Source organism: Corvus hawaiiensis (assembly GCF_020740725.1).
Source record: "Corvus hawaiiensis isolate bCorHaw1 chromosome 37 unlocalized genomic scaffold, bCorHaw1.pri.cur SUPER_37e, whole genome shotgun sequence".
Lineage (NCBI taxonomy): Eukaryota > Metazoa > Chordata > Aves > Passeriformes > Corvidae > Corvus > Corvus hawaiiensis.
In genome coordinates, this window is record NW_025963266.1 from 4,276 (window position 1) to 30,543 (window position 26,268).

The 26,268-nt window shown below is 66.8% G+C and overlaps 1 protein-coding gene across 1 annotated transcript; it reads left to right on the forward strand.

Annotated features, from left to right (window-relative positions):
- PRR12 (proline rich 12) lies at window positions 1–26,268 on the forward strand (the record flags this gene model as incomplete). Its single annotated transcript, XM_048293248.1, is given in 24 exon segments — window positions 1–48; window positions 50–87; window positions 6,897–7,009; window positions 11,871–12,032; window positions 12,830–12,852; window positions 12,854–12,913; window positions 12,915–12,962; window positions 12,964–13,023; window positions 13,025–13,093; window positions 13,095–13,289; window positions 13,291–13,352; window positions 13,354–13,429; window positions 13,431–13,463; window positions 13,465–13,521; window positions 13,523–13,897; window positions 13,900–15,314; window positions 15,316–16,061; window positions 16,064–16,362; window positions 18,147–18,241; window positions 18,243–18,399; window positions 18,401–18,771; window positions 21,796–22,036; window positions 22,038–22,154; window positions 26,082–26,268. Coding segments are annotated over 24 exon segments (5,047 nt in total), but the record flags the coding sequence as incomplete, so codon positions are not given.

Consider the following 26,268-nt stretch of genomic DNA (forward strand, 5'->3'; position numbering starts at 1 on the left):
ATGGACAGGAACTACCCGGCCGCCGGGTTCGGGGACCCCCTGAGCGCCGGGCCCCGGCTGGAGCTACGAGCGCTCGGCCAAGGCCAGGTGAGGGGGGGGGCTGCGCGGGGGGGCCCGGGGGGCTGTGAGGGGGCGCGGATCGGGGGGCGCCGGGACCGGGGCTGGGGGGCGGCTGGGGCGAGGGGACGGCTCCCGGTGCGCGGGGGGAGCGGCGGCAGCGCTGGGGGGCGGCGGGGTTGGGGTGCGGGGAGCGGCGGGGCCGGGGGTGCCGCCGTGAGGGGAGCGGGGGTCCCGGGGGGCGGCGGGGCCGGGGGGTGCCGCTGTGAGGGGAGCGGGGCTGCGCTAGGGGGCGGGGGGCTTCGAGGTTGGGGTGCGGGGGTCCCGGGGTGCGGCGGGGTTGGGGGTGCCGCCGTGAGGGGAGCGGGGCAGCGCTGAGGGTCGGGGGGCGGCGGGGTTGGGGTGCGGGGGGCGGCCGTATCGGGGTGCTGCCGTGAGGGGAGCGGGGGTCCCGGGGGGCGGCGGGGCCGGGGGTGCTGCCGTGAGGGGAGCGGGGCAGCGCTGAGGGTCGGGGGGCGGCGGGGTTGGGGTGCGGGGTGCGGCGGGGTTGGGGTGCCGCCGTGAGGGGAGCGGGGTCCCGGGGTTGGGGGTGCCGCCGTGAGGGGAACGGGGTCCTGGGGGGCTGCGGGGTTGGGGTGCGGGGAGCGGCGGGGCCGGAGGTGCTGCCGTGAGGGGAGCGGGGCAGCGCTGGGGGGTCGGGGGGCCGCGGGGTTGGGGTGCGGGGTGCGGCGGGGCCGGGGGTGCCGCCGTGAGGGGAGCGGGGGTCCCGGGGTGCGGCGGTATCGGGGTGCCGCCGTGAGGGGAGCGGGGTCCCGGGGGTGCGGCGGGGTTGGGGTGCCGCCGTGAGGGGAGCGGGGTCCCGGGGTTGGGGGTGCTGCCGTGAGGGGAACGGGGTCCTGGGGGGCTGCGGGGTTGGGGTGCGGGGAGCGGCGGGGCCGGAGGTGCTGCCGTGAGGGGAGCGGGGCAGCGCTGGGGGGTCGGGGGGCCGCGGGGTTGGGGGTGCGGGGTGCGGCGGGGCCGGGGGTGCCGCCGTGAGGGGAGCGGGGGTCCCGGGGTGCGGCGGTATCGGGGTGCCGCCGTGAGGGGAGCGGGGGTCCCGGGGTGCGGCGGGGGTTGGGGTGCCGCCGTGAGGGGAGCGGGGGTCCCGGGGTGCGGCGGGGTTGGGGTGCTGCCGTGAGGGGAGCGGGGGTCCCGGGGTTGGGGGTGCCGCCGTGAGGGGAACGGGATCCCGGGGGGCGGCGGGGTTGGGGTGCTGCCGTGAGGGGAGCGGGGGTCCCGGGGTTGGGGGTGCCGCCGTGAGGGGAACGGGATCCCGGGGGGCGGCGGGGTTGGGGTGCGGGGTGTGGCGGGGGTTGGGGGTGCCGCCGTGAGGGGAGCGGGGCAGCGCTGGGGGTCGGGGGGGCCGCGGGGTTGGGGGTGCGGAGTGCGGCGGGGCCGGGGGGTGCCGCCGTGAGGAGAGCGGGGTCCCGGGGTGCGGCGGTATCGGGGTGCCGCCGTGAGGGGAGCGGGGTCCCGGGGTGCGGCGGGGTTGGGGTGCCGCCGTGAGGGGAGCGGGGTCCCGGGGTGCGGCGGGGTTGGGGTGCTGCCGTGAGGGGAGCGGGGTCCCGGGGTTGGGGGTGCCGCCGTGAGGGGAACGGGATCCCGGGGGGCGGCGGGGTTGGGGGTGCGGGGTGTGGCGGGGTTGGGGGTGCCGCCGTGAGGGGAGCGGGGCAGCGCTGGGGGTCGTGGGGGGCCGCGGGGGTTGGGGTGCGGAGTGCGGCGGGGCCGGGGGTGCCGCCGTGAGGGGAGCGGGGTCCCGGGGGACGGCGGGGTTGGGGTGCGGGGTGTGGCGGGGTTGGGGGTGCTGCTGTGAGGGGAGCGGGGCGGCGGGGTTGGGGTGCGGGGTGCGGCGGGGTTGGGGTGCGGGGTCCCGGGAGTGCTGCCGTGAGGGGAGCGAGGCAGCGCTGAGGGCCGGGGGGCGGCGGGGTTGGGGTACGGGGTCCCGGGGGCCGGGGGTGCTGCCCTGAGGGGAGCGGGGCAGCGCTGGGGGCCGGGGGGCGGCGGGGGTTGGGGTGCGGGGGTCCCGGGGTGCGGCGGGGCCGGGGGCTCGCGGTGCCGGCGTTCGGCGGGGCTGGGGGCTGCGCTCGCGGGGAATCGGGGTGCGGCGGTATCGGGGTGCTGGCGTCCCGCTGCACCGGGATTTGGGGGGCTCGGATGCAGCGGGTGCTGCAGCGCCAGGGCTCGGGGTTGTTGGGGTGCTGAGGGCCCGCTGGGCCAGATGTTGGGGTGCGGCGGGATTTGGGGTGCCGGGGTCTCCAGGCACTGGGGTGTTGGGGTGTGTGTGTCCGGGGTGCAGCAGGATTTGGGGTGCTGCAGGATTTGGGGCACAGGAGGATTTGGGGTGCCGGGGTCTCCAGGCACTGGGGTGTTGGGGTGTTTGTGCACTGGGGTGCAGCAGGATTTGGGGCGCAGGAGGATTTGGGGTGCCGGGGTCTCTGTGCACTGGGGTGTTGGGGTGTGTGTGTCCGGGACGCAGCAGGATTTGGGGTGTTGGGGTCTCCAGGCACTGGGGTGTTGGGTTGTGTGTGTCCGGGGTGCTGCAGGATTTGGGGTGTCCCAAGACTTGGGTACTGACGTGTCCATGCACTGGGGCGCAGCAGGATTTGGGGTGCAGCAGAATTTGGGGTGCTGGGGTCTGCACGCACTGGGGTGTTGGGGTGTCTGTGCTTGGGGTGCTGCAGGATTTGGGGTGCAGCAGGATTTGGGGTGCCGGGGTCTGCACGCACTGGGGTGTTGGGGTGTCTGTGCTTGGGGTGCTGCAGGATTTGGGGTGCAGCAGGATTTGGGGAGCCAAGCTCTCCGTGCACTGGGGGGTGTGTGCTTGGGGTGCTGCAGGATTTGGGGCACAGCAGGATTTGGAGTGTTGGGGTGTTTGTGCACTGGGGTGCAGCAGGATTTGGGGTGCTGCAGGATTTGGGATGCTGAGGTTTGCACGCACCGGGGTGTTGGGGTGTGTGTGCTTGGGGTGCTGCAGGATTTGGGATGCTCCAGGATTTGGGGCGCAGGAGGATTTGGGTGTTGGGGTCTCCGTGCATTGGGCTGTCTGGGTGTCTGTGCTTGGGGTGCAGGAGGATTTGGGGTGCGGCGGGATTTGGGGTGCCGGGGTCTCCAGGCACTGGGGTGTGGGGTGTGTGTGCTTGGGGTGCTCGAGGATTTGGGGTGCAGCAGGGTTTGGGGTGAAGCAGGATTGGGGTGCCGAAGTCTCTGTGCACCGGTGTGTCAGGGTGTGTGTGCTTGGGGTGCGGCAGGATTTGGGGTGTCCCAAGACTTGGGTGCTGAGGTCTCCATGCACTGGGGCGCAGCAGGATTTGGGGTGCAGCAGGATTTGGGGAGCCGAGCTCTCCGTGCACTGGGGTGTGTGTGCTTGGGGTGCTGCAGGATTTGGGGTGGCTGTGCTTGGGGTGCTCCAGGATTTGGGGTGCAGCAGGATTTGGGGTGCCGGGGTTTCCAGGCACTGGGGTGTTGGGGTGTGTGTGCTTGGGGTGCAGCAGGATTTGGGGTGCCGAGGTCTCCACGCACTGTGGTGTCTGTGCTTGGGGTGCAGCAGGATTTGGGGTGCGGGAGGATTTGGGGTGCCGGGGTCTCCAGGCACCGGTGTGTTGGGGTGTCTGTGCTTGGGGCGCAGCAGGATTTGGGGTGCTTGAGGATTTGGGGTGCGGCGGGATTTGGGGTGCCGAGGTCTCCATGCACCAGGGTGTCAGAGTGTCTGTGCTTGGGGTGCGGGAGGATTTGGGGCGCAGCAGGATTTGGGGTGCCGGGGTTTCCAGGCACTGGGGTGTTGGGGTGTGTGTGCACTGGGGTGCTGCAGGATTTGGGGTGCTTGAGGATTTGGGGTACTCCAGGATTTGGGGTGCCGGGGTTTCCAGGCACTGGGGTGTCAGGGTGTTTGTGCTTGGGGTGCAGCAGGATTTGGGGTGCGGCGGGATTTGGGGTGCTGAGGTCCCCCGGCACTGCGCTGTTGGGGTGTTTGTGCCTGGGGAGCAGCAGGATTGGGGTGCTGGGGTGTCATTGCAGGGGGTGCCAGGAGCATTGGGGTGCTGAGGTGCTGGGGCAGCAGGATTTGGGGTGCGGGAGGATTTGGGGTGCAGAAGGATTTGGAGTGCCAGGGTCTCCAGGCACTGGGGTGCTGCAGGATTTGGGGTGCTGGGGTCTCCATGCACTGGGGTGTGGGGTGTCTGTGTCTGGGGTGCTGCAGGATTTGGGGTGCAGCAGGATTTGAGGTGCCGAGGTCTCCAGGCACTGGGGTGTCAGGGTGTGTGTGTCCGGGGTGCTGCAGGATTTGGGGTGCAGGAGGATTTGGGGTGCCGGGGTCTCCAGGCACTGGGGTGTCAGGGTGTGTGTGTCCGGGGTGCTGCAGGATTTGGGGTGCTGCAGGATTTGGGGTGCTGAGGTCTCCAGGCACTGGGGTGTCAGAGTGTGTGTGTCTGGGGTGGTCCAGGATTTGGGGTGCTCCAGGATTTGGGGCGCAGCAGGATTTGGGGTGCCGAGGTCTCCAGGCACTGGGGTGTCAGGGTGTGTGTGTCCGGGGTGCTGCAGGATTTGGGGCGCAGCAGGATTTGGGGTGCTGAGGTCTCCAGGCACTGGGGTGTCAGGGTGTGTGTGTCCGGGGTGCTGCAGGATTTGGGGTGCTGCAGGATTTGGGGTGCCGAGGTCTCCAGGCACTGGGGTGTCAGGGTGTGTGTCCGGGGTGCTGCAGGATTTGGGGTGCTGCAGGATTTGGGGTGCTGAGGTCTCCAGGCACTGGGGTGTCAGGGTGTGTGTGTCCGGGGTGCTGCAGGATTTGGGGTGCTGCAGGATTTGGGGTGCTGAGGTCTCCAGGCACTGGGGTGTCAGGGTGTGTGTGTCCGGGGTGCTGCAGGATTTGGGGTGCAGGAGGATTTGGGTTGCTGGGGTCTCCAGGCACTGGGGTGTCAGAGTGTCTGTGTCTGGGGTGGTCCAGGATTTGGGGTGCTGCAGGATTTGGGGCGCAGCAGGATTTGGGGTGCCGAGGTCTCCAGGCACTGGGGCGTTGGGGTGCCGGTGCACTGGGGTGCAGCAGGATTTGGGGTGCTGGGGTGCCGGGCTGGGGTGCCATTGGGGTGCCATAGCAGGGCATGCGTCGCACACCTGTGTGTCAGTGCCTGGCACACGTGGAGGCGTGTCACACACCTGTGTGTGGGTGTGTCACACACCTGTGTGTGGGTGTGTCACACACCTGTCTGTGGGTGTGTCACACACCTGTGTGTGGGTGTGTCACACACCTGTCTGGGGGTGTGTCCCACACCTGTGTGTGGGTGTGTCACACACCTGTCTGGGGGTGTGTCACACCTGTCTGTGGGTGTGTCCCACCTGTCTGGGGGTGTGTCACACCTGTGTGTGGGCGTGTCACACCTGTCTGTGGGTGTGTCACACACCTGTCTGGGGGTGTGTCACACACCTGTCTATGGGTGTCCCACCTGTCTGGGGGTGTGTCACACCTGTGTGTGGGGGTGTCACACACCTGTCTGTGGGTGTGTCACACCTGTCTATGGGTGTGTCACACCTGTCTGGGGGTGTGTCACCCACCTGTCTGTGGGTGTGTCCCACCTGTCTGGGGGTGTGTCACACCTGTGTGTGGGTGTGTCACACCTGTCTGTGGGTGTGTCCCACACCTGTGTGTGGGTGTGTCACACCTGTCTGGGGGTGTGTCCCACCTGTCTGGAGGTGTGTCCCACCTGTCTGGGGGTGTGTCCCACACCGGTCTGTGGGTGTGTCCCACCTGTCTGGGGGTGTGTCCCCACCTGTCTGGGGGTGTGTCCCACCTGTCTGGGGGTGTGTCCCACCTGTCTGGGGGTGTGTCACACACCTGTCTGTGGGTGTGTCACACACCTGTGTGTGGGTGTGTCACACACCTGTCTGGGGGTGTGTCCCACACCTGTGTGTGGGTGTGTCACACACCTGTCTGGGGGTGTGTCACACCTGTCTGGGGGTGTGTCCCACCTGTCTGGAGGTGTGTCCCACCTGTCTGGGGGTGTGTCCCACACCGGTCTGTGGGTGTGTCCCACCTGTCTGGGGGTGTGTCCCACCTGTCTGGGGGTGTGTCCCACACCTGTCTGGGGGTGTGTCCCACCTGTCTGGGGGGTGTGTCCCACACCGGTCTGTGGGTGTGTCCCACCTGTCTGGGGGTGTGTCCCACCTGTCTGGGGGTGTGTCACACCTGTCTGGGGGTGTGTCCCACCTGTCTGGGGGTGTGTCACACCTGTCTGGGGGTGTGTCCCACACCGGTCTGTGGGTGTGTCACACCTGTCTGGGGGTGTGTCCCACCTGTCTGGGGGTGTGTCCCACACCGGTCTGTGGGTGTGTCACACCTGTCTGGGGGTGTGTCCCACACCGGTCTGTGGGTGTGTCACACCTGTCTGTGGGTGTGTCACACCTGTCTGGGGGTGTGTCCCACACCGGTCTGTGGGTGTGTCACACCTGTCTGTGGGTGTGTCACACCTGTCTGGGGGTGTGTCCCACCTGTCTGGGGGTGTGTCCCACACCGGTCTGTGGGTGTGTCACACCTGTCTGGGGGTGTGTCCCACACCTGCCTGGGGGTGTGCCACACCTGCCTGGGGGTGTGCCACACCTGTCTGGGGGTGTGTCCCACCTGCCTCGGGGTGTGCCACACCTGCCTGGGGGTGTGTCCCCGGGTGGGTGTACGAGGGGTGCTCGGGGGGTCTGTGAGGGCTGTGGGGGTGACAGACGTGTGACACCCCTGTGTCCCCAGCCCGGTGGACGGGGGGAGGGTCCATGAGGGTGGGGTGCCAAGCCTGTGTGACGCTCCTGTCCCCTGTCCCCAGCCTGGTGTACGGGGGCTCGCGGGGGTCGCACCCTGACCCCGACCTGCTGCACCGGCAGCCCTACGGAGCCCCCCACCCTCTGCAGGGCTATGCGGCCAACCACCACCCCCCAGGTACGGCACCGCTGTCACCCCGTGTCACCCGCTGTCATCCACTGTCATCCTGTGTCACCCACTGTCACCCTGTGTCACCCACTGTCACCCACTGTCACCCCGTGTCATCCCGCTGTCACCCACTGTCACCCCCTGTCATCCCGCTGTCACCCCATGTCACCCAGCATCATCCCGTGTCACCCATTGTCACCCACTCTCACCCCATGTCACCCACTGTCACCCACTGTCACCCCGTGTCATCCCGCTGTCACCCCGTGTCACCCATCATCATCCCGTGTCACCCACTGTCACCCACTCTCACCCCATGTCACCCACTGTCACCCACTGTCACCCCGTGTCATCCCGCTGTCACCCCATGTCACCCACTGTCATCCCGTGTCACCCACTGTCACCCTGTGTCATCCCGCTGTCACCCCGTGTCATCCCGCTGTCACCCCCGTGTCACCCATCATCATCCCGTGTCACCCACTGTCACCCACTCTCACCCCATGTCACCCACTGTCACCCACTGTCACCCCGTGTCATCCCGCTGTCACCCCATGTCACCCACTGTCATCCCGTGTCACCCACTGTCACCCCGTGTCATCCCACTGTCACCCCATGTCACCCACTGTCATCCCGTGTCACCCACTGTCACCCACTGTCATCCCGTGTCACCCACTGTCACCCCGTGTCGTCCCGCTGTCACCCCATGTCACCCACTGTCATCCCGTGTCACCCACTGTCACCCCGTGTCATCCCGCTGTCACCCCATGTCACCCACTGTCATCCCGTGTCACCCACTGTCACCCCACGTCATCCCGTGTCACCCACTGTCACCCCGTGTCACCCGCTGTCACCCCGTGTCACCCATCATCATCCCGTGTCACCCACTGTCACCCACTCTCACCCCATGTCACCCACTGTCACTCACTGTCACCCCGTGTCATCCCGCTGTCACCCCATGTCACCCACTGTCATCCCGTGTCACCCACTGTCACCCCGTGTCATCCCACTGTCACCCCGTGTCATCCCGCTGTCACCCCATGTCACCCACTGTCATCCCGTGTCACCCACTGTCACCCCCACGTCATCCCGTGTCACCCACTGTCACCCTGTGTCATCCCACTGTCACCCACTGTCACCCCGTGTCATCCCGCTGTCACCCCATGTCACCCACTGTCATCCCGTGTCACCCACTGTCACCCACTGTCATCCCGTGTCACCCACTGTCACCCTGTGTCATCCCACTGTCACCCACTGTCACCCCGTGTCATCCCGCTGTCAGCCCATGTCACCCACTCTCACCCCGTGTCACCCGGGGCACCACGTGTACCCCAGCGTGTATTGTCACCTTACGGCGCTGATTGTTAGCCGAGGGCAGCCTCCGTCACCCACAGACACCCAGCGTCGTCAGCTGTCACCTGGGGGCACCTCATGGCACCTCCTGGCACCCTGTGTCACCCCGACTGTGTAGCACCGTGCCTGTGTCACCTTGGGACCAACCCGGTGTCACCCTGGGACACCCAGTGTCACCCCAAGACAGCGTGGGGCAGCCCGATCCCACGGTGCTGCGAGCCCGGCTGCCCTCGCCATCGTGTTGTCACAAGAGCACAACCGGTGTCACACTGGGACATTTGTCCCCTCACATTTCCCTCCCTTTTCCCCCCCTCACATTTCCCACCCTTTCCTCCCTCACACTTCCTTCCCTTTTCCCCATTTCCCACCCTTTTTCCCTTCAAATTTCTTACCCTTTTCTCCTCACGTTTCCCTCCCTTTTCTCCCCTCACCTTTCCCTCCCTTTTCTCCCCTCACCTTTCCCGCCCTTTCCCCCCTCACCTTTCCCCATTTCCTCCCCTCACCTTTCCCTCCTTTTCCCCCCTCACGTTTCCCGCCCTTTTCCCCTCACGTTTCCCTCCCTTTTCTCCCCTCACGTTTCCCTCCCTTTTCTCCCCTCACCTTTCCCTCCCTTTTCCCCCCTCACCTTTCCCTCCCTTTTCCCCTCACGTTTCCCCCTTTTCTCCCCTCACCTTTCCCTCCCTTTTCCCCTCACCTTTCCCTCCCTTTTCTCCCCTCACCTTTCCCTCCCTTTTCCCCTCACATTTCCCGCTTCCTCTCTCCTTTCCCTCCCTTTTTCCTGGCACATTCCTGCCATTTTCTTTCTCACGTTTCCCACCTGTTTTTCCCTCACATTTCCCACCAGTTCCCTCGTGCTCTCCCCCACCACATTTCCTGCCTTTTTCCTTTCATTTCCCACCTTTTTCTCCTCGTGTTTCCAGCTCTTTTTTCTCCTCGTGATTCCTGCCCTTTTTCCCCTCGCATTTCGTGCTTTTTTCCTCTCACGTTTCCCACTGCTTTTTTTCGCTAAACATTTCCTAGCAATTTTTTCCTTGCATTTTCTGCCGTTTTGTTGTCTCATTTCTCACCCCTCTTCCCCTCACCTTTCCCTCCCTTTTCCCCCCTCACATTTCCCACCCTTTTCTCCCTCACATTTCCCACCCTTTCCTCCCTCACATTTCCCACCCTTTTCTCCCTCACACTTCCTTCCCTTTTCCCCATTTCCCACCCTTTTTCCCCTCAAATTTCTTACCCTTTTCTCCTCACGTTTCCCTCCCTTTTTCCCCCTCACCTTTCCCTCCCTTTTCCCCCCTCACCTTTCCCTCCCTTTTCCCCCTTCACCTTTCCCATCTTTTCCCTTCACGTTTCACGCCTTTTTTTTTCTTCTTTTCCCCCCATTTTTTTTCTTCCTTTCCCCCCATTTTTCTCACATCCAACCCGCCATCCACCAGGACCCCCAGCTCCCTTCCATGTGAAGAGGGGACCCAAAATTTACATCAACCCCGCTAGATCACCCCAAAACCTCCCACCCGTGTCACCCCGACACCCCCAGCCCCGTGTCCCCTGCACCCTGTGTCACCCCACGTCACCTTGACCCCGTGTCACCCTGGCACTCGGTAAACACAACGTCCCTGCCCGCTGTCAGCCCAGCCCTTTGTCCCCGTGTCACCCCAGCCCTGTGGCACCACAGCTGCTCATCCCCCAGTCACCCCGTCCCTGTGTCACCCCGTTTCTGTGTCACCCCAACCCTGTGGCACCACAGCTGTTTGTCCCCTGGTCACCCTGTTTCCGTGTCACCCCGTCCCTGTGTCACCCTGTTTCTGTGTCACCCCGACCCTGTGGCACCACAGCTGTTTGTCCCCCGGTCCTCCTGTCCCTGTGTCACCCTGTTTCTGTGGCACCACAGCTGTTCGTCCCCTGGTCACCCTGTCTCCGTGTCACCCTGTTTCTGTGTCACCCCAACCCTGTGGCACCACAGCTGTTTGTCCCCTGGTCACCCCATCTCCATGTCCCTGTGTCACCCCGTCTCTGTGTCACCCCGTCCCTGTGTCACCCTGTTTCTGTGTCACCCCAACCCTGTGGCACCACAGCTGCTCATCCCCCGGCCACCCCGTCCCTGTGTCACCCCAACCCTGTGTCACCCTGTCCCCGTGTCACCCCATCCCTGTGTCACCCCAACCCTGTGGCACCACCGCTGTTCGTCCCCCGGTCACCCCATCTCCATGTCCCTGTGTCACCCCATCCCTGTGTCACCCTGTTTCTGTGTCACCCCAACCCTGTGGCACCACAGCTCTTTGTCCCCCAGTCACCCCATCTCCATGTCCCTGTGTCACCCCGTCCCTGTGTCACCCTGTTTCTGTGTCACCCCAACCCTGTGGCACCACCGCTGTTCGTCCCCCGGTCACCCCATCTCCATGTCCCTGTGTCACCCCGTCCCTGTGTCACCCCGTCCCTGTGTCACCCTGTTTCTGTGTCACCCCAACCCTGTGGCACCACAGCTGCTCATCCCCCGGCCACCCCGTCCCTGTGTCACCCCATCCCTGTGTCACCCCAACCCTGTGTCACCCTGTCCCCGTGTCACCCCATCCCTGTGTCACCCCAACCCTGTGGCACCACCGCTGTTCGTCCCCCGGTCACCCCATCTCCATGTCCCTGTGTCACCCCGTCCCTGTGTCACCCCATCCCTGTGTCACCCCAACCCTGTGGCACCACAGCTGCTCATCCCCCGGCCACCCCGTCCCTGTGTCACCCTGTTTCTGTGTCACCCCAACCCTGTGGCACCACAGCTCTTTGTCCCCCAGTCACCCCATCTCCATGTCCCTGTGTCACCCCGTCTCTGTGTCACCCAACCCTGTGTCACCCAACCCTGTGTCACTTCGTCATCCTGACCTCGTCTTACCTCCTCCCCGTGTCCCTTTGTCACCGTGACCCCAAAGTTCCTGGGTCCCTTTGTCACCCCGACCCCACCCCCACGGTGTCCCCCACGGTGTCCCCAAACCATCCCCAGCACTTCCAGGGCTCTTCAAGACGGGGCTGCACCCCTTGGGGTGACCCCAAACCGTCCCCTCCCTTCCCCCCAAGGTGTCCCTGGGAGGGAGAGGCGGCGGAGGACAGGTCCCGCTGTCCCCAGGGTGTCCCCAAGGTGTCCCCAAGGTGTCCCCAGGGCTGTCAGGGCTCTTCAAGATGGAGCTGCACCCATCGGGGTGACCCCAAACCATCCCCTCTGTTCCCCCCAAGGTGTTCCTGGGAGGGAAAGGGGGGTGAGGACGGTTCCCACTGTCCCCACATCCCCAAAGTGTCCCCAAGGTGTCCCCAAAGTGTCCCCAAGGTGTCCCCAGGGCTGTCGGGGCTCTTCAAGACACGGCCGCACCCATCGGGGTGACCCCAAACCGTCCCCTCCCTTCCCCCCAAGGTGTCCCTGGGAGGGAAAGGGGGTGGAGGACGGGTCCCGCTGTCCCCCACATCCCCAAAGTGTCCCCAAGGTGTCCCCAAAGTGTCCCCAAGATGTCCCCAGGGTGTCCCCAAGGTGTCCCCGTGTCCCCAGGGCTGTCGGGGCTCTTCGAGACGGGGCTGCACCACGCGGGGGGCGCGGCCCCCGACGCCTCCGTCATGAACCTGATCTCGGCGCTGGAGTCGCGGGGACCCCAGCCCGGACCCTCGGCCTCCTCCCTGCTCTCCCAGTTCCGCACCCCGTCCTGGCAGACTGGTGGGTCTGGGGGTGGTTCTTGGGGAGGGTCTTCATTCTGCACCCGGGGGGGGGGGGGGGGTCCTAATTCTGTCCTAGTGGGGGCTTATTCCGCACTGGGGGGGGTCCCCAGGCGCTTTCTACCCACCCCAGCGGGGTCCCCACTTGCCCCGAGGTGTCCCCACTTCCCCCAGGGTGTCCCCACCCACCCCAGCGGGGTCCCCACTTACACCACCACCAGTGCCTCCCAGTGCCTCCCAGTGCCCTCCCAGTCCCTCCCAGTGCCATGTCCTGACTCCCAGCCCCCCCTAGCCCCTCCCAGTCCCTCCCAGTGCCCACCTTGAGGGCGGGGATGTCCTCCACACACACCACGAACTCATCCCTCTCCCTGAAGATGCCCCCCAGTGCATTCCCAGTGCCCTCCCAGTGCCCTCCCAGTGCCCTCCCAGTGCCTCCCAGTGGTAGGTCCCTACCTATCCCAATGGGGTCCCCTCTTCCCCCAGGGTGTCCCCACCCACCCCAATGGGGTCCCCACTTACACCACCACCAGTCCCTCCCAGTCCCTCCCAGTCCCTCCCAGTGCCCACCTTGAGGGCGGGGATGTCCTCCACGCGCACCACGAACTCGTCCCTCTCCCTGAAGATGCCCCCCAGTGCCCTCCCAGTGCCCTCCCAGTGGTGGGTCCCTACCTATCCCAATGGGGTCCCCACTCCCCTCGAGGTGTCCCCACCCACCCCAATGGGGTCCCCACTCCCCCCAGCCCCCTTCCCCCTCCTTCCCCGCCCCCTTACCCCCGTTCTCCCCCCCGCCATCCCCAGCCATGCACACTCCAGCTCCGGCCCGAACTCTTCATCTCGGGAGCCCTTCCCGGCTCGGGGACCTTCCCGTCATCGTCGGCGCTCGGCCCCTTACCAGCACCCGGCGTCTTTCGGGGGCCGCAGCTTCCCGGTGGGGGTCCCCTCTGAGCCTCCCCGAGGCCGCCTTCAGCCCCGGCTCCAACGGGCTGCTGTCCCCCTCACGACCCCCTGCTGCACATCAAGCCCACCCAACCCACCGTGCCCTCCTCGCTGGGCTTCGACCGCCCTGGGCTCGGCCGTGCTGGGCTCGGCCCTACCGGCGCAGACCCCTCCGTACCGCCCGGCTCCCAGTTCCTCCCAGTTCAACCTGCTGTCAGCACCGCTGCCCGCGCCGGCCGAGCAGCCGCCGCAGCTCTACAACACGCCCGTGTTCGGCGGCGCGGGCGGCGGCGGCGCGGGGGGCGGCGGCGATCGCGCCATAATCGCGACAGGACAGCGTCATCAAGCACTACCAGCGGCCCGCCGGGGCCCAGCCGCAGTTGCCCCCCCGCGCCCGCCCACAGCCTCCAGCACTACCTGAGCTGCGGGGGCTCCTACCAGCAGGTGCCCCCTCACCGGGCACCCCCTGTCCTGTAGCCCGCTGGGCGACCAGTCCCCCCGCCAGCTCCGAGGGCTCGCAGCAGCCCCCCAAGAACGCGCCCCCCGGCGCCTCGCCCCGAGCCTGGCTACCGGCCCATCATCCAGTCGCCAGCCTATTCCGGCGGCAGCGCTGGGGGCAACGGGGCGGCGGCGGCGGCGGCGGGCGGCGGCAGCGGCGGCGGGGGCAAGTCCAAGAGCTACTCGGCATCGCGGCAACCGCCCCGCTCCACCAACACGCCCAAGTGCCAGAGCAGCTACACGCCCAGCACGCCCAAGCCCAGCTCCGTCATCGCCAGCCAGTCGCCCGCTTACTCGCCGGGCCAGCCCCCCCAGAGCCTGCTGGCCATGGGGGGAGCCCCCCGGCTACAACGCGCCCGGAGCCCCCCAAAGCCTGGCGGGGGCGGCGCAGCCCGCGGGGGGGTTCAGCGGTGGCCAGGGGGGGGACCTGGGGGGCAAAGCCGCTGGCTACCAAGGCGGGGGGCAAGGCGGCGGCCAAGGGGGGCTACAGCCCTGCGTCAGCGCGGGGGGCACCTACTCGCCCCGAGCAGCTGCAGGCGCTGCCCTACGGCGTCCAGCCCGAGGGGGGACAAGCGGGGGGCTACGGGCCCCCGGCCCCCTCCCAAGGGCTGCCCACCGCCAGCCCCTCGCTGACCTACAGCACCGGCCACTCGCCCGCCATGCCCGGGCCCCCGTTGCCCTACGCCGGCCTGGGGGGGTCCAGCCCTTCGCCCATCATCCGCCCGCTGCAGTCGCCGCCGGCCGCGCGGCCCCAGAGCGGCGCGTCCCCGGGCCAGTCGCAGAAGTACCTGGGCTCGGTGCTGTCGCCATCCTTCATGACCCCGCAGGGCTACGGGGCGGCTCCGGGGGGCTTGGAGCGGCAGCCGCCCCCCGCTCCCGGAGCCCCGCCGAGCTTCGGGAAGGGGGCGAAGGGGGACGCGGAGCTGCTGGCGGCCGAGCGCAGCGAGGATGAGGATTTCCTGATCCAGCACCTGCTGCAGGCGCCCAGCCCGCCCCGAGAGGGGCTGGGGGGCTGCGAGGAGCGCGGGGGTGGCCCCAAGGCGCTGGGGGGGTACGGGGGGGCCCTGGGCAAGGAGGAGCGGTACCAACTGCAGAGCGTCATCCGGCCCAACTCCAACCTGGAGGCGCCGCTGGAGCTGGCGCTGCTCAAGGAGAAGAAGAAGCCGGAGCGAGGGAAGGAATTCCGGGGAGCCGCCGGAGGAGCCGGCGGTGGGGGCGAGGGGCTGGCGGCCACCTCGGTGGTCCACTACGGCCACCAGCCGCCGCCCACGCTGGACTCGTACGAGCTGAAGAAGCCGCCCGAACATTTAGCCGGCGGCAAGGAACTGGGCCAGCCGCCGCCGCCGCACTCCTACCTGCCCAAGACCCCCGAGCACGGGCGGCTGGTGGGCGAGGGACCCCCGCTGGAGCCCCACAACCTCCTGCTGGACCCTTCCCCAGAACTGGGGGGCTCGCTGCTGCCCTCGGTGCTCACCCACACCCAGAGCCAGCTGCACCCCCGGCCCAAGGGCAGAGCCCCCCCGCTCGACGTTCACCTGCTGGAGCAGCAGCGGATGCCGCCGCCGCCGCCGCCGCCGCCGCCGCCCCCCCGCCCCACAATCGGCACCCCCCGGCCCCTCCGGCCGCCCCCTCCCCGCAGCTGCTGCTGGAAGCTCACCTGCACCAGGTGCGCTCGCAGGGGTTGGACCCCCAGGCCCCTCCGCCGCTGCCCCCCGACTCCATGGAGGTGCTGCCCCCCCCCCCAGGAGATCCAGGACTTCTTGGAGCCGCCTTTGGGCTTGGAACCGCACCTGGGGCAAAGCGCCGGGGTCCAAGGCCCCCCCGGGCACCTGCTGGACCCCGAGGGGGGGGGTCCCGGCCGTGCCCCCCGAGGCCAAGGACCAGTTTTCGGAAGGGGGCAGCCCTGCGGGGGGCAAGGGGCGCTTCGTGCCCCTCACCTCCATCTGCTTCCCGGACGCGCTGCTGCAGGACGAGGACCGCGGCTTCTTCCCGGGCATGGAGGACATGTTCGGGCCACCGCCCGAGGACTTCGCCAAGCCCACCGAGGAGGAGGAGGAGGACGGCAGCGGCGGGCTGGAGGCGCGGGCGGAGGGGCTGAAGCCACCGCCGCCCTACGATATGGGGCAGAGCTACCACCCCTCGTTCTGCCCCCAGGACGGCGGCACCGGCGGGGGGGACCCCCCACAACTGGGCTTGGAGCCCCCCAAACACGAGCTGCCCTCGACGGTGAACGCGGAGCCGCTGGGGCTGATCCAGAGCACGGGCGAGGGCGGCCCCAAAGCGGCCCCGCCGCCGCTCAGCACGCCGCTCTTCTGCTCCTCCAAACCCAAAAAGCTGCTCAAAACCTCGTCCTTCCACCTGCTGCGCAAGCGGGACCCCTTCCCGCCGCCCAAAAAAACCTACGCGCAGGAGTACGAGTTCGAGGACGACGAGGACAAAGCCGACGTGCCCGCCGACATCCGCCTCAACTCGCGCCGCCTGCCCGATCTGCTGCCCGACCTCATCTCCAGCTGCCGCCGGCCCCCGCTGACCCCCATGGGCGACATCGATTTCTGCCCCCACCCCGGCGCCCACCCCGCGCCCAAGAAGCGAGGCCGCAACCCAAGCGAGAAGGGCCCCCCCGGCCGCGGGGACGGCCTCGGATTCGGCCTCTGGAGCCGCCCGGGTTCCCCGGCCCCGATGGAGCCAAGAGGCCGAGAGGGAGAGGGAGAGGACGGGGCAAGAAGGGAGGAGAGGAGGGAGACGGCGTGGAGCCGCTCAAGCCGCTTAAGGTGAGGAGTTTGGGGGGGGATTTGGGAGGAAAAGAGGAGTTTGGGGAGGTTTCTGGTGGGCAAATGGTCCCAAAATGCCCCAAAATTGGGAGTGAGGATGGTTTGGAGATCTCTGAGCCACTTAAGGTGGGGAGTTGGGAGGAAAGTTGGGAGGAAAAGATGGTTTTGGGGAGGTTCTTGTCCTCCAAAATGCCCCAAAATTGGGAGTGGGGATGGTTTGGAGACCCCTGAGCCGCTTAAGGTGGGGAGTTGGGGAGGGATTTGGGAGAAAAAGAGGTTTTTGGGAGGTTTCTGATGGCCAAGTGGTCCCAAAATGCCCCAAAATTGGGAGTGGGGATGGTTTGGAGCCACTTAAGGTGGGGAGTTGGGGGAGAATTTTGGGAGGAAAAGAGGTTTTTGGGAGGTTGCTGTGGTGTTCTGTCGCCCAAAATGATCCCAAAACGCCCCAAAATTGGGAGTGAGGATGGTTTGGAGCCACTTAAGGTGGGGAGTTGGGGGAGAATTTGGGAGGAAAAGAGGTTTTTGGGAGGTTGCTGTGGTGTTTCTGTCGCCCAAAATGATCCCAAAACGCCCCAAAATTGGGAGTGAGGATGGTTTGGAGCCACTTAAGGTGGGGAGTTGGGGGAGGATTTCGGAGGAAAAGAGGTTTTGGGGAGGTTTCTGATGGGCAAATCGTCCCAAAATGCTCCAAAATTGGGAGTGGGGATGGTTTGGAGCCCCCCAAATCCTTCAAGGTGGGGAGCTGGGGGGTCGTGGTGCCTTTGGAGGTGAAATATTGGAGAAAGGGGGGGTTTGAGGGGTCACTGGGGGTCACTGGTCCATACTGGAACCCCCCCAGATCAAACTGGCCCTATCCAATGGGAGGGTTAGGGGGTCACTGGGGGTCACTGGGGGTCAGGGGGGTCACTGGGGGGTCCCTGGTGGTCACTGGTCCATCCTCCCCTCCCCAGATCAAACTGGCCGTATCCAATGGGGGTCACTGGGGGGTCACTGGTGGTCAGGGGGTCACTGAGGGTCTCTGGTGGTCACTGGGGGTCTCTGGTGGTCACTGGTCCATCCCCCCCCTCCCCAGATCAAACTGGCCGTATCCAATGGGGGTCACTGGTGGCCCCTGGTGCTCCCTGGTGCACACTGGTGCTCCCTGGTGCTCACTGGTACTCACTGGTGGCCCCTGGTGCTCACTGGTACTCACTGGTGGCCCCTGGTGCTCACTGGTGGTCCCTGGTGGCCCCTGGTGCTCCCTGGTGCTCACTGGTACTCACTGGTGGCCCCTGGTGCTCCCTGGTGCTCACTGGTGGCCCCTGTGCTCCTGGTACTCACTGGTGGCCCCTGGTGCTCCCTGGTACTCACTGGTGGCCCCTGGTGCTCACTGGTGCTCCTGGTACTCACTGGTGGCCCCTGGTGCTCACTGGTGCTCCCTGGTGGCCCTGGTGCTCACTGGTGCTCACTGGTGGCCCCTGGTGCTCACTGGTGCTCACTGGTGGTCCCTGGTGCTCCCTGGTACTCACTGGTGGCCCCTGGTGCTCCCTGGTACTCACTGGTGGCCCCTGGTGCTCACTGGTGGTCCCTGGTGGCCCCTGGTGCTCACTGGTGCTCACTGGTGGCCCCTGGTGGCCCCTGGTGCTCCCTGGTGCTCCCTGGTGCTCACTGGTGCTCACTGGTGCTCACTGGTGCTCCCTGGTGCTCACTGGTCCCTCCTTCCCTCCGCAGATCAAACTGGCCGTATCCAAACCAGCCTCAACCACCACCACCCGCCCTTCCTCCGCCGCCCTCCTCCTCCTCCATCCCCCCGACCACCTCCGCGCCCCCTCCTCCTCTTCCTCTTCCTCCTCCTCCTCCTCCTCCTCCTCCTCCTCCCTTCCCGGCTCTCCCGGAGCCGCTGCCGGAGCCGTCCCAGAGCCGCATGAAAGCAGAAGCTGCGCGAGGCCGAGGAGAAGCAGCCGGAGATGAAGTCGGGCTTCATGGCCTCCTTCTTGGACTTCCTCAAATCCGGCAAGCGGCACCCGCTGCCCCCCAGCCCCTCCAAGCCCCCCGCCCGCATCACCACCCCCACCCCTTCCTCCTCCTCCTCCTCCTCCTCCTCCTCCTCCTCCTCCTCCTCCTCCTCCTCGGGGGGTGCCCCCCGGTGCTTTCTCGGTGCTGGGGGGGTCCCTGGAGGGGGCGGCGGGGGGGCGGCGGGGGTGGGGAGGGGGAGGGTTTGGTCATGGCGTGCCCGTCGCCCTGCAAGCGCCTGGACGAGGAGCTGAAGCGCAACCTGGAGACGCTGCCCAGCTTCTCGTCGGACGAGGAGGATTCGGTCAGCAAGAACCAGGACCTGCAGAAGAGCATCAGCTCGGCCATCTCGGCGCTGGACGAGCCCCCCGAGCGCAGGGACGCTGAGCCGCACGGTGAGAGAGGGCGGTGTATCTGCCAGGACCTGCCCGGGTGGCTGGAGGGCATTGGGAGCTGCCAGGACCTGCCCCGGGTGGCTGGGAGGGCATTGGGAGCTGCCAGGACCTGCTGGGAGAGCATTGGAGCTGCCAGGACCTGCCCCGGGTGGCTGGGAGGGCATTGGGAGCTGCCAGGACCTGCCCTGGGTGGCTGGGAGGGCATTGGGAGCTGCCAGGACCTGCCCCGGGTGGCTGGGAGGGCATTGGGAGCTGCCAGGACCTGCTGGGAGAGCATTGGGAGCTGCCAGGACCTGCTGGGAGGGCATTGGGAGCTGCCAGGACCTGCCCCGGGTGGCTGGGAGGGCACTGGGAGCTGCCAGGACCTGCTGGGAGAGCATTGGGAGCTGCCAGGACCTGCTGGGAGGGCATTGGGAGCTGCCAGGACCTGCCCCGGGTGGCTGGGAGGGCATTGGGAGCTGCCAGGACCTGCTGGGAGAGCATTGGGAGCTGCCAGGACCTGCTGGAGGGCATTGGGAGCTGCCAGGACCTGCCCCGGGTGGCTGGGAGGGCATTGGGAGCTGCCAGGACCTGCTGGGAGAGCATTGGGAGCTGCCAGGACCTGCCCCGGGTGGCTGGGAGGGCATTGGGAGCTGCCAGGACCTGCCCCGGGTGGCTGGGAGGGCATTGGGAGCTGCCAGGACCTGCTGAGAGGGCACTGGGAGCTGCCAGGACCTGCCCCGGGTGGCTGGGGAGGGCATTGGGAGCTGCCAGGACCTGCCCCGGGTGGCTGGGAGGCATTGGGAGCTGCCAGGACCTGCCCCGGGTGGCTGGGAGGGCATTGGGAGCTGCCAGGACCTGCTGGGAGAGCATTGGGAGCTGCCAGGACCTGCCCCGGGTGGCTGGGAGGGCATTGGGAGCTGCCAGGACCTGCTGGGAGAGCATTGGGAGCTGCCAGGACCTGCCCCGGGTGGCTGGGAGGGCATTGGGAGCTGCCAGGACCTGCTGGGAGGGCACTGGGAGCTGCCAGGACCTGCCCCGGGTGGCTGGGAGGGCATTGGGAGCTGCCAGGACCTGCTGGGAGAGCATTGGGAGCTGCCAGGACCTGCCCCGGGTGGCTGGGAGGGCATTGGGAGCTGCCAGGACCTGCTGGGAGGGCACTGGGAGCTGCCAGGACCTGCCCCGGGTGGCTGGGAGGGCATTGGGAGCTGCCAGGGGGGCACTGGGAGCTGCCAGGACCTGCTGGGAGGGCACCAGAAGCTACAGGGGTACATAGGGAGCTGCCAGGACCTGCCAGGGGGGCATTGGGAGCTGCCAGGACCTGCCCTGGGTAGCTGGGAGGGCACTGGGAGCTGCCAGGGGTACATAGGGAGCTGCCAGGACCTGCCAAGGGTGGCTGGGAGGGCATTGGGAGCTGCCAGGACCTGCTGGGAGGGCACTGGGAGCTGCCAGGACCTGCCCCGGGTGGCTGGGAGGGCATTGGGAGCTGCCAGGGGGGCACTGGGAGCTGCCAGGACCTGCTGGGAGGGCACCAGAAGCTACCAGGGGTACATAGGGAGCTGCCAGGACCTGCCAGGGGGGCATTGGGAGCTGCCAGGACCTGCCCTGGGTAGCTGGGAGGGCACTGGGAGCTGCCAGGGGTACATAGGGAGCTGCCAGGACCTGCCAAGGGTGGCTGGGAGGGCATTGGGAGCTGCCAGGGGTACATAGGGAGCTGCCAGGACCTGCCAAGGGTGGCTGGGAGGGCATTGGGAGCTGCCAGGACCTGCTGGGAGGACATAGGGAGCTGCCAGGACCTGCCAGGGGGTGGTTGGGAGGGCATAGGGGGCTGCCAGGGGGGCATTGGGAGCTGCCAGGACCTGCTGGGAGGGCACCAGAAGCTACCAGGGGTACATAGGGAGCTGCCAGGACCTGCCAGGGGGGCATTGGGAGCTGCCAGGACCTGCCCTGGGTAGCTGGGAGGGCACTGGGAGCTGCCAGGGGTACATAGGGAGCTGCCAGGACCTGCCAAGGGTGGCTGGGAGGGCACTGGGAGCTGCCAGGGGTACATAGGGAGCTGCCAGGACCTGCCAAGGGTGGCTGGGAGGGCATTGGGAGCTGCCAGGACCTGCTGGGAGGACATAGGGAGCTGCCAGGACCTGCCAGGGGTGGTTGGGAGGGCATAGGGGGCTGCCAGGGGGGCATTGGGAGCTGCCAGGACCTGCCAGGGGGGCATTGGGAGCTGCCAGGGGTACATAGGGAGCTGCCAGGACCTGCCAGGGGGGCATTGGGAGCTGCCAGGACCTGCCAGGGGTGGTTGGGAGGGCACTGGGAGCTGTCAGGAGTACATAGGGACCTGCCAGGGGCACACAGGTCCCTTCCAGGACCCTCTGGGGGGCATTTGGGGGTCATAGGAACCTTCTAGGGGCACATGGGTCCCTTCCAGGACCTGCTGGCAGCCATTTGGGGCTCACACCTCCCTTCCAGGACCCTCTGGGAGCCATTTGGGGCTCATAGGTCCCTTCCAGGACCCTCTGGGGTCCCTCTGGGAGCCATTTGGCACCCACAGCTCCCTTCCAGAACCCTCTGGGAGCCATTTGGGGCTCACCTCTCCCTTCCAGGACCCTCTGGGAGCCATTTGGGGCTCACCTCTCCCTTCCAGGACCCTCTGGGAGCCATTTGGGGCTCACCTCTCCCTTCCAGGACCCTCTGGGGGCCATTTGGGGCTCACCTCTCCCTTCCAGGACCCTCTGGGGGCCATTTGGGGCTCACCTCTCCCTTCCAAGACCCTCTGGGGGCCATTTGGGCTCACCTCTCCCTTCCAGGACCCTCTGGGAGCCATTTGGGGCTCACCTCTCCCTTCCAAGACCCTCTGGAGCCATTTGGGGCTCACCTCTCCCTTCCAGGACCCTCTGGGGGCCATTTGGGGCTCACCTCTCCCTTCCAGGACCCTCTGGGAGCCATTTGGGGCTCACCTCTCCCTTCCAGGACCCTCTGGGGGCCATTTGGGCTCACCTCTCCCTTCCAGGACCTGCTGGGGTCCATTTGGGGCTCACCTCTCCCTTCCAGGACCCTCTGGGGGCCATTTGGGGCTCACCTCTCCCTTCCAGGACCTGCTGGGGTCCATTTGGGGCTCACCTCTCCCTTCCAGGACCCTCTGGGATCCCTCTAACCCCGCCCTCCCCCTCTCTCCCCTCTCTCCCCTCCCCCACAGACGCCCCCCCTCCAGAGGAGCCCCCCCCCGAGCCCTCCCCCGGCACCCCCGGAGCCCCCCCAGGCCGAGCCCCCCCCCACCCCCGCCTTACCCCCCTCCCCCCCCGCGGCTGCCAAGGCTGTGGGGGGCGGGGCTGGGGGTGGGGGAGGGGCAGCGGGGGGGTCTCCCAGCCCTGCCGGGGGGTCCCCCGAGGGCGCGGGGGGCTCCGGACGCGCGGGCGCTGCACCTGGCGCAGAAGCAGGGGCACGGCCGCCGTGTGCGGGGACACGAGCGACGAGGAGGCCGAGAGCGGCGGGGAGGGCATCTTCAGGGAGAGGGACGAGTTCGTGGTGCGCGTGGAGGACATCCCCGCCCTCAAGGTGGGCACTGGGAGGGACTGGGAGGCACTGGGAATGCACTGGGGGGCATCTTCAGGGAGAGGGACGAGTTCGTGGTGCGCGTGGAGGACATCCCCGCCCTCAAGGTGGGCACTGGGAGGCACTGGGAGGCGCTGGGAGGGCACGTGAGGGACTGGGAGGGCACTGGGAGGGCACTGGGAGGGCACTGGGAATGCACTGGGGGCATCTTCAGGGAGAGGGACGAGTTCGTGGTGCGCGTGGAGGACATCCCCGCCCTCAAGGTGGGCACTGGGAGGCACTGGGAGGGACTGGGGGGCATCTTCAGGGAGAGGGACGAGTTCGTGGTGCGCGTGGAGGACATCCCTGCCCTCAAGGTGGGCACTGGGAGGGACTGGGAGGCACTGGGAGGGCACTGGGAGTCAGGACATGGCACTGGGAGGGCACTGGGAGGGCACGTGAGGGACTGGGAGGGGACTGGGAGGCGCTGGGAGTCAGGACATGGCACTGGGAGGGCACTGGGAGAGGACTGGGAGTCAGGACATGGCACTGGGAGGGCACTGGGAGGCACTGGGAGGGACTGGGAGGGCACTGGGAGGGCACTGGGGGGCATCTTCAGGGAGAGGGACGAGTTCGTGGTGCGCGTGGAGGACATCCCTGCCCTCAAGGTGGGCACTGGGAGGCGCTGGGAGGCGCTGGGAGGGCACGTGAGGGACTGGGAGGGCACTGGGAGGGAGTGGGAGGGCACTGGGAGGCACTGGGAGGGCACTGGGAGGGACTGGGATGGACTGGGAGGCGCTGGGAGTCAGGACATGGCACTGGGAGGGCACTGGGAGGGACTGGGATGGACTGGGAGTCAGGCCATGGCACTGGGAGGGCATGTGAGGGGCATTTGGAGGTGCTGTGAGGCAGGAAATGGCACTGGGAGGGCACTGGGAGGCACTGGGGGGCATCTTCAGGGAGAGGGACGAGTTCGTGGTGCGCGTGGAGGACATCCCCGCCCTCAAGGTGGGCACTGGGAGGGACTGGGAGGCACTGGAGTCAGGCCATGGCACTGGGAGGGCACTGGGAGGCACTGGGAGGCACTAGGAGGGCACTGGGAGGCACTAGGAGGGCACTGGGAAGGCACTGGGAGGGACTGGGAGGGCACTGGGAGGCACTGGGAGGGCACTGGGAGTCAGGACATGGCACTGGGAGGGCACTGGGAGGGACTGGGAGGCACTGGGAGTCAGGACATGGCACTGGGAGGGACTGGGAGGGACTGGGAGAGGACTGGGAGTCAGGACATGGCACTGCGAGGCACTGGGAGGGCACTGGGATGGCACTGGGAATGCACTGGGGGGCATCTTCAGGGAGAGGGACGAGTTCGTGGTGCGCGTGGAGGACATCCCCGCCCTCAAGGTGGGCACTGGGAGGGACTGGGAGGGCACTGGGAGTCAGGACATGGCACTGGGAGGGCACTGGGAGGGCACGTGAGGGACTGGGAGGGACTGGGAGGCGCTGGGAGTCAGGACATGGCACTGGGAGGGCACTGGGAGAGGACTGGGAGTCAGGACATGGCACTGGGAGGGCACTGGGAGGCACTGGGAGGCACTAGGAGGGCACTGGGAGGCACTAGGAGGGCACTGGGAAGGCACTGGGAGGGACTGGGAGGGCACTGGGAGGCACTGGGAGGGCACTGGGAGTCAGGACATGGCACTGGGAGGGCACTGGGAGGGACTGGGAGGCACTGGGAGTCAGGACATGGCACTGGGAGGGACTGGGAGGGCACTGGGAGAGGACTGGGAGTCAGGACATGGCACTGGGAGGGCACTGGGAGTCAGGACATGGCACTGGGAGGCACTGCGAGGCACTGGAGGGCACTGGGAGGGCACTGGGAGGGCACTGGGAATGCACTGGGGGGCATCTTCAGGGAGAGGGACGAGTTCGTGGTGGGCGTGGAGGACATCCCCGCCCTCAAGGTGGGCACTGGGAGGGACTGGGAGGCACTGGGAGGCACTGGGAGGGCACTGGGAGTCAGGACATGGCACTGGGAGGGCACTGGGAGGGACTGGGAGGCACTGGGAGTCAGGCCATGGCACTGGGAGGGCACTGGGAGGGCACTGGGAGTCAGGCCATGCACTGGGAGGGACTGGGAGGGCACTGGGAGTCAGGCCATGGCACTGGGAGGGCACTGGGAGGGCACTGGGAGTCAGGCCATGGCACTGGGAGGGACTGGGAGGGCACTGGGAGTCAGGCCATGGCACTGGGAGGGACTGGGAGGGCACTGGGAGTCAGGCCATGGCACTGGGAGGGCACCTGAGGGGCATTTGGAGGTGCTGTGAGCCAGGAAATGGCACTGGGAGGGCACTGGGAGGGCACTGGGAGTCAGGCCATGGCACTGGAGGGACTGGGAGGGCACTGGGAGTCAGGCCATGGCACTGGGAGGGACTGGGAGGGCACTGGGAGTCAGGCCATGGCACTGGGAGGGCACTGGGAGGGCACTGGGAGGGCACTGGGAGGGACTGGGAGGGCACTGGGAGTCAGGCCATGGCACTGGGAGGGACTGGGAGGGCACTGGGAGTCAGGACATGGCACTGGGAGGGCACTGGGAGGGCACTGGGAGTCAGGCCATGGCACTGGGAGGGCACTGGGAGGGCACTGGGAGTCAGGCCATGGCACTGGGAGGGCACCTGAGGGGCATTTGGAGGTGCTGTGAGCCAGGAAATGGCACTGGGAGGGCACTGGGAGAGGACTGGGAGTCATGTGATGGCACTGGGAGGGGACTAGGAGGCACTGGGAGGGACTGGGAGGGCACTGGGAGGGACTGGGAGTCAGGCCATGGCACTGGGAGGCACTGGGAGAGGAATGGGGGTCAGGACATGGCACTGGGAGGGCACTGGGGGCACTGGGAGGGCACTGGGAGTGACTGGGAGTGACTGGGAGAGGACTGGGAGTCAGGACATGGCACTGGGAGGGACTGGGACAGACTGGGGAGCACTGGGAGCACTGGGAGAGGCTGCACCGAGGCACCAGCACTTACTGGCTTGAACTGGTTTGAACTGGTTTGAACTGGGACACTCCGGGAGCGCGAGGAGCTTTGGGGGAGGGGTTGGGTTCGGGACCCCCCTGAACCCCAATTTTGGGGGATTTTGGGGGGGAATTTTTGGGGTTCAGGACCCCCCGACCCCCTCTTTTCACCCCCTCCCCCCGAACCCCCCGGTTTTGGGGCATTTTGGGGGATTTCTGTGAATTTTGAGGGATTTCTGTGAATTTTGGGGGATTCCTGTCAGTTTTGAGGGATTTCTGTGAATTTTGGGGGATTTTTGTGAATTTTGGGGGATTTCTGCGAATTTTGGGGTTCCTTTTGGCTCTGAGGGGGTTTTGGGGGGGATTTTTGGGGTGAATTTTTGGGTTCAGGACCCCCCGACCCCCCCATTTCACCCCCGAGCCCCGAGCCCCCCGGTTTTGGGCATTTTGAGGGATTTCTGTGAATTTTGAGGGATTTCTGGGAGTTTTGAGGGATTTTTGTGAATTTTGGGGGATTTTTATGAGTTTTGGGAATTTCTGTGAATTTTGAGGGATTTCTGTGAGTTTTGGGGTTCCTTTGGCTCTGGGGGGGTTTTGGGGGGAATTTTTGGGGTGAATTTTTGGGGTTCAGGACCCCCCGACCCCCCCATTTCACCCCCTCCCCCTGAGTTCTGCATTTTTGGGGGATTTTGAGGGATTTCTGTGAGTTTTGTGGATTTCTGTGAATTTTGGGGATTTCAGTGAATTTGGGGGGATTTTTTTGAATTTGGGGGGATTTCTGTGAATTTGGGGGGATTTCTGTGAATTTTGGGGGATTTCTGTGAGTTTTGGGGTTCCTTTTGCTCTGGGGGGGGTCGGGGTGGCTCTGGGGGTTTTGGGGGGGGTTTTGGGGGGAATTTTGGGGTTTCAGGACCCCCCCGAGCCCCGTTTTTGCCCCCCCAGCTGGCGCTGCAGACGGGCCGGGAGCCGCCCCCGATCTGGCGGGTGCAGAAGGCGCTGCTGCAGAAATTCACCCCCGAGATCAAGGACGGGCAGCGCCAGTTCTGCGCCACCAGCAACGTGAGCACCCCAGAAACACCCCAAAAACACCCCAAAATGCCCCCAAAAGTACCCAGAAAACGCCCCAAAG